Source organism: Geotrypetes seraphini, chromosome 4 (assembly GCF_902459505.1).
Source record: "Geotrypetes seraphini chromosome 4, aGeoSer1.1, whole genome shotgun sequence".
NCBI classification, from domain to species: domain Eukaryota; kingdom Metazoa; phylum Chordata; class Amphibia; order Gymnophiona; family Dermophiidae; genus Geotrypetes; species Geotrypetes seraphini.
Window position 1 is genome coordinate 300538275 of NC_047087.1, and position 7175 is coordinate 300545449.

The following is a 7175-nucleotide window of genomic DNA, read 5'->3' on the forward strand; positions in this document are numbered from 1 at the left end:
GAGACAGTTTTGTGAGTGGGTGTGCCATCTCCCGTTGGGCTTCCTGATGCCAATCCATGGGGACCTATTTTATAACATAATCTGGATCAGTGGCGTAGCGAGGGGGAGAGGTGCCTCTCCCCTGCCCACGTCTCCACCCCAAATCCTTCCCCGATCCTGCCTGCCGCATTCACCCCCCTTCCCTTCCCCCGCACCTCTAGTTGATGTTGTTGCTCATGCTTCTCGCGACCCCGTCGGCTCTCCCTCTGGCGTCACTTCCTGGAAGTGACATCAGCGGGAGAGCCGACGGGGGTCATGAAGAGTGCGGCATTGATCTCCGCGGACAACTTCATTCAGTGGTACGGGGAATGGAAGGGGCGCACGCATGGAGGGGAGGAATGGGAAGAGGAGGGGTGTCAGTGCCTCCACCAACATGGGGCCCAGGGCAGACCGCCCCCTTGTTCCCCCCTTCTTACGCCACTGATCTGGGTGCACAGTGGCATAGTAATGGGGGGGAGGGAATGCGGACCACCCCAGGTGCTGTCTTGGTGGGGGTGCCAGCACCTTCCTCCCCTCCCACGCCACACTTGTGCCCTCCACTCCCTGGCTATTTCCCCATTCCCCGGTACTTCTTTAAATCTTCGCCAGCGCATCCAGCTACTCAAGCCTACTGTTGCGCACGCCTAGCTCCCTCTGAAATTGTTAAGGTTAGTCTTGGGATAGTTTTGGGCCTAAAGAGTATAGGAAAGTTAGGTTAAACTTGGTCTTTGTTACATAGCTGTCCAGACCAGGCCTGAGCTATTTATTTTAAAGAGAATCAAGCTGTCAACATTGCTGATCCAATCTGGTATATTGAAAACATTGCAACATGGAGCTGGATTGCTTATTCCAGGTGAGATCATGGGACAGAAGAACCATGGAGGAAGGCCATTTAGGTCATAATGATCCGAGACAATCCTGCACACCCAAGAAGGTGGTCAGAGGGCAGGTCTGCTGAGATGCCCCTTTAATGGGCCTATCAGAGAATCTTATCTAATCTCTAATCTAATTTCCATTTTATATACCGGATCATTCCAGCAAGGACTTGAGCCGGTTAACAAAGATTTATAATAACAAAGAATATAATATAAAACAATAATGAAGGTAATAGAAAAATTTTCAATAAATTAGATCAGTCCTCAGTTAAGAATCTCTGAAAGAGATAAGTTTTCAGATTTTTCCTAAAAAGTGATAGAATGGGTTGTGTATGCCTAAACTGTCCTGGCCTTTACATCATAGGACCAATTCCCAGGACTTAATCCTCATTAAGCTGGACCGATCATGAATTGCCAAGCTCTATTGCTTCCACGTTAGCCTCTCAACAGCCTATGACAGAACTTACCATTAATGGCTACGGAGACAAATCCTATATAGCAGTGGTTCCCAAACCTGTCCTGGGGGACCCCCAGCCAGTCAGGTTTTCAAGATATCCCTAATGAATATACATGAGAGACATTTGCATACCTGTCACTTCCATTATATGCAAATCTCTCTCATGCATATTCATTAGGGATATCTTGAAAACTTGACTGGCTGGGGGGTCTCCCAGGACAAAATGTGCCTTTGCGGGAGGGGGGGAAACGACAATCTCTTCATGGGCAGAGGCGAAAAATGCTGCTACAGTGAAATTCTGTTTAAAATCAGTCTCTTTATAGAGCAGTACAAGTCTGACAGCGACCAGCAAAGTTCAAGTTTATTCACTAAACAGGGGGTAGGTTAGAGTCAATACGTAGTATTGACTGTGTGGAAACATTAAAGATAACATCTTACTGAGACAAAGAGATTGTAAATTCCTCTATATTTCTTTAATCTGACCTCAATTAAGATTGTTGATCTGGGCTACTATTGATTTGAGCTAAATAAAGCCAATTTTAAATCCCAAGCGACTCTCATATATACATATAAAGCATGGCACTGAGAAGATATAAACAGATCCCATTACATGTTAGGGTAAAAAAAAAAAATCCAAAAAACCTGCCTTTGTAATTTATACCCAAAAGAATGCAAACTTTATCTCTTGTTTTGCCATGCTTTCACCCAGAGGCCTGTTTTATTGCAGAGCTATTGTCAGGAAACTGGGACTCAGAACCCCTGACCTCCCTTCGCAAGCAAAGTTCCCACAAATGACAAAGGAAATGTGAAACAAACTTGAATAATCAAATTGGTTTATTGAAAGAGTTAATTTTATAATTACAAGTAAAAATTGAACTAGTGCAGCAAGTTAATGGTAGCTGGAACCTACCAAATAAATTTCGGCTTTGGATCACAGTTTAAACCCTTCTAGGTTCTTGCCCTGTATTCTACTCACCTACTAATAAACCTGATTCCTCAACAATTATAACTATAGTCTTTAAATTAGATAAATGAGAATGTGCATTCTAGCATTGCCCTTCAAGGGCTAAATTTATATATGCAGCCAAAAATTTGGCACGGAAAAAAAAGCACTATTCTATAAACCATGCTTACAATTAGGTGTGGTTTATACTACAGAATGACATAGGGAAAAAATTTGTCCCTGTCTCCGCCCCATCCCCGCAAACCTAGAGAGAAGATCATTCTTTAAATAGAAGGAGTTAACCAAAGTGGATGAGATTGGGGAAGGGAGGTGGGGAAGGTAAGGAGAAAAGGCAGGGGAGATTGATAGGGAAGAGTCAAAAGGGGATAGCGATTCAAATATTCTTAATCTATCCTCTTTCTCAGTGACTTCTTCCCACTCTCTCTTCCCCAGCATCTTCTCCCCACTATCTCTTCCCCATTTCCCAGCGTCTTCTCCCCACTCTTTCTTCCCCATTTCTCAGCATCTTCTCCCTACTCTCTCTTTCTAATTTCCCAGGGTCTTCTCCCCACTGTCTCTTCCCAATTTCCCAGCGTTTTCGCCCTACTCTCTCTTCCCCATTTCCCAGCGTCTTCTCCCCGCTCTTTCTTCCCCAGTTCCCTTCAGGCTGCTTCAGCGTCTTCTCCTCTCCATCCCCCCACCCCAGCACCCTTTGCGCGGTCCAGCAGCTTCCTCCCGCCGGCCAGCCTTGCATTTCCCTCCCTTTCTTCCCCTTACCTTCTCTTTGTGATGATTTCTATAAGGCTATGCTTTTTATTGCAGCCCGAGCCTTGAAGTCGCGTCACGTTGACTGCTGGAAAAGTCTTCTCTGATGCAACCGAAACAGGAAGTTGTGTCAGAGGAGACTTTTCCAGCAGCCACACGCTACACGACTTCAAGGCTCAGGCTGCAATACAACGCATAGTCTTATAGAAATTGCCACAAAGAGAAGGTAAGGGAAGGAGGGAGATGCACGGCCGGCCGGCAGGAGAGAGGGGGCTGCCGGACCGTACGCTCATTCACCACGCATGCTCACTCCTTTAACTGCGGAGACAAGACCACGCACCACTCCACGGGGCGGTGAATGGCCTTGTCTCCGTTCTCGCGGTGACCTTTTTTTTTTGTCATTATCATTATCATACTCAAGTATTAATTGAAATATGATTGCTAACAGAATAGGTAAGACCAGGAATTTAAAAAAAATGAAGAAATGTACGGAGGATCTTCAAAAAGTTTTCACAATTATTTTATTTTAAACACTATTTATTAAAATTTCTCCAAAGCAAATTGCATCACTGTTCCATATAATCATCCTGTTTTGCGATACTTTTTTCCCACATGACATTCTATGACACCCCCTCTTACCACTTTCCCAGCCCCAACCATTTCCTGCGAAAATACAAAAGTCTGGAAACTTTTTGAAGAGCCCTCATCTATACCTATCAAGCGATTGTAATACATAGGTCAACTATTTGCCTTTACTTATTTACTTATTTATTTTTTTTTTTGTAGGAGGCATTGCCACAGTGACGAACAGTGAAAGCACAAAAGAGATCCCAAACTGCACTAGCGTTTAACAGAAAGAATTCCTGGAGTTTCACACACAACTTTTTTAAACTAGAAAATGTGCCATATTTTTCCTTTGGTTGGTTTACAGGGCCGTGTTCATAAACAGCAGGTAGATATTAAGCATTTTCATACCAGTAGCACCTTGTATATTCAGAGCCATGTCCATCTTAGAGTTGGATGAAAGGGAGCTAGTGTGGAAAACATATTTTGGGAGGGTTTCCCCGACTCCTAAAAATCTAAACAAAGCTAGAATGGAGAGGGCTGGGATGGTGGGAAGAGGCAGAGATAAAGGGAGTTCATATAGCAAACTGATATTTCCTGGTGCGTTACCAGAGTTTGAAAACTGTTACCACTCAACTGTGTATGTCTTTGAGTTGACCATTGACTCATGGCCTGCATGCACATTGAGGAATCTTTGCGGTAATGCAGGGATGTCAAAGTCCCTCCTCGAGGGCCACAATCCAGTCAGGTTTTCAGGATTTCCCCAATGAATATGCATGGAACAGATTTGCATGCCTGGCACCTCCGTTCAATGCATATCTCTCTCATGCATAGTCATTAGGGCTATTCTGAAAACCCATCTGGCCTGGTGGTCCTCCAGGACAGGGTTGGGAACCACTGCTGTAGCTTACAGCACCTGGCATTCCCCAGTGGTCTCCCCTCCAGGTTCTAGCCAGGCCTGATGCTTCTTAGCTTCCACTAGCAAGAGTGTGGGCCTACCCAGTGCAGCCAGGCCATAGGCACCACTTGTGTGCCTGGCATAAAATGACAGCTGGATGTTGGTTAGCTGCCAGTTCACATGCAGAAGTCTATGAGCGAGGCCCTTTAAATCTGTGCATGTTTCATATGGATGGCATCCTGTATATAACTACCTTGTAAATACATTTTTAATTTCTTGAAAATAATTTAATGTTTAGAAAACTGGGAGGAAAATGGAAGACAAAGATCCTGTTGCGAGTTCCTGTTGAAAAAAAAAAAAAAAAAAAAGAATAATTTTGGGTTCTAGAAGTGTTTTGGTTGTCTGTCGTACTTAACGCTTTCATATCTGTCTAAACAATATGGTTGTTTCTATTTACATAAATGAGGCTTTAAGCCTTATTAAAAGACAGGAGGAGATGATTTCCACCATGCACCCGATGGCCGGTCTGTGTTGCCAGCAGCAATCTGCAGAGGCCCTCAGTTTTTCAGAGCAACTTGAGTGACTTGTGATCACTTCCGCCGACTTTAATAAGCCCATCTGGAAGCCAGTGGGATGAAGGTGAACTGCTAGGAGTGAACCCTCACTAGCACTGTGTCCTTGTCATTCACTGGCGGTACGATGGAATCCCCCACAAACTCTCGACCGCCCAGGGCCCAAAACCCACACGTGATTCTCACGTGACATCTGGAAATATTTACAAGCTAAAATATTGACATTCAAAAGAACATTTACTCGGAAGCTGCTAACTTAGGAAAAAAAAAAAAAGATGTGATAATTTATTTGAGATCTAAATTAATGATCGCTTCGATTCAGGATTGGAGTGATACGTTTATGTGCTGATATCATCTCACTCTCATTTTAACTTCATTATCTTCTTATGAATAGGTTTACACTTCCCCCTCCCCATTCACGGTTTCCACACTTGCGGTTTCACAAATTTGTGATTTTTTTTTTTGGGGGGGAGGGGGGAAAAAACATATTTTATCACGTTCCCACCTCTTTCCCGCCTTCCCTGCGGCATCCCGGCCATACCTGGAGGTCTAGCAGGCTTTCGGGGCAGGAGCGATCTTCCTACGCTCCTGCCCCATGTAGATCGCCAATAGGAAATAGCTGCCGTGCGCTCCCACCATAGTCTCAAGAGACCACGGGAACTCACGGCAGTCTTTTCCTATTGGCGATCTGCACAGAGCAGGAGCGTAGGAAGATCGTTCCTGCCCTGAAAGCCCGCTAGAACACCAGGTAAGGCCAGGGAGGCGGGGTGGGTCAGAGCCAGATGAGAAGATATTTGCAGTTTTTCTCCATTCGCGGTCCGACTCTGCCCCTATCCCCCGCGAATACCGAGGGTGATGTGTGTTTGAGGGGTTTCTGTGACCTACCTGGAGCCTCTTGATTCCTGGCTAGAGGCTCTGTAGTCAGGTCTTGTGAAACAGCAATGGAGTAGGTAGAACCAGTGGCGTTGCAAGGGTGCCCCTCCCCCGCCCCCCGCTCCTTCCTGTCCTTCCCCCACCTCACGCTCGCCCCCCTTCCCTACCCCTGCACGTCTATAACTTTCTCCTCACGAGCAGCATCACAAACTTGCTGCCTACGTCAATATCGGCTCCCCCTCTGATGTGACTTCCTAGGCACGGGACCCGGAAGTGACGTCGGAGCGAGCCAACATTATCACAGGCAGCAAGTTTGTGATGCTGCTCGCACCGGGAAAATTAAAGGAGGGAAGGGTTGTGCGCGCGCGCGGCAGGGGGGAGTCGGGAAGTAGCGGGGGTGGAGAGGGGTCAGCGCCCCCACCAAGACGGCGCATGAAGTAGACCGCCCCCTCCCCCGCTTACTGCACCACTGGGTAGAACTACTGTTAACTCTGGCCAGGACCCACACAGAGTCCACGCAGACCCATTTTCTTTCATTCCTTCCATTTGTCTGTCAACTTTAAAAAAAAATTAAAAGCAAAAAAAGAAAATCCAGCACAATCTGCAGTGAGGAAGAGACAGCACAGACAAAACCAAAAGAAACTGCAGACAAGCGTACAAGACGCAGGCTATGTTTATTATATCGATTGTTAGTCGCGGCTAATGTTACCACCTTCGTACAAACCGCAAACAAAAATAAACATAAGCCTGGCCAGCGATTACCTTCGATTTACACAGGCTTATGTTTATTTTTGTTTGCGGTTTAATTTGATACCTTGTCATCTAGGGACCCCTGATGAAGGCGTGTTAACCGAAACACGGACCGTGTCGACTCCCTTGGGGATCCTTTTACTAAGGTGCGCTAGCGTTTTTAGCACACGCGGCAGATTAGAACGCGCTAACCCCACGCTACATGGCTAGAACTAACGCTGGCGTTAGCGTCTAGCGCACGCGACATTGGAGCGTGTGCTATTCTGCGTGTTAAAGCCCTAACGCAGCTTAGTAATAGGAGTCCTTCGTTTGTAAAAAGGTGGTAACATTAACCGCGATTAACAGTCGATATAATAAACATAGCCTGCGTCTTGTGCGGAATCTTTTGGTTTTGTTTGTACTTTTTTAAAAATTAGAAATCTCTGTCATTGGGAAGATGTGCACATTCAGTAGTCAAACA

The 7175-nt window shown here is 45.8% G+C and overlaps 1 protein-coding gene across 6 annotated transcripts in view; it reads left to right on the forward strand.

Annotated features, from left to right (window-relative positions):
* The window catches only part of SORCS3 (sortilin related VPS10 domain containing receptor 3), a 1299528-nt gene extending 1294502 nt beyond the window's left edge, over positions 1-5026 (forward strand). For all 6 annotated transcript variants that reach the window (XM_033941704.1, XM_033941705.1, XM_033941708.1 and 3 more), the window contains one exon: positions 3845-5026. In XM_033941704.1, the coding sequence (XP_033797595.1) occupies positions 3845-3909 (65 nt within the window). In that variant the 3' untranslated portion in view covers positions 3910-5026. The remainder of the gene's footprint in view (positions 1-3844) is intronic.
* Positions 5027-7175: the final 2149 nt, after the last annotated feature.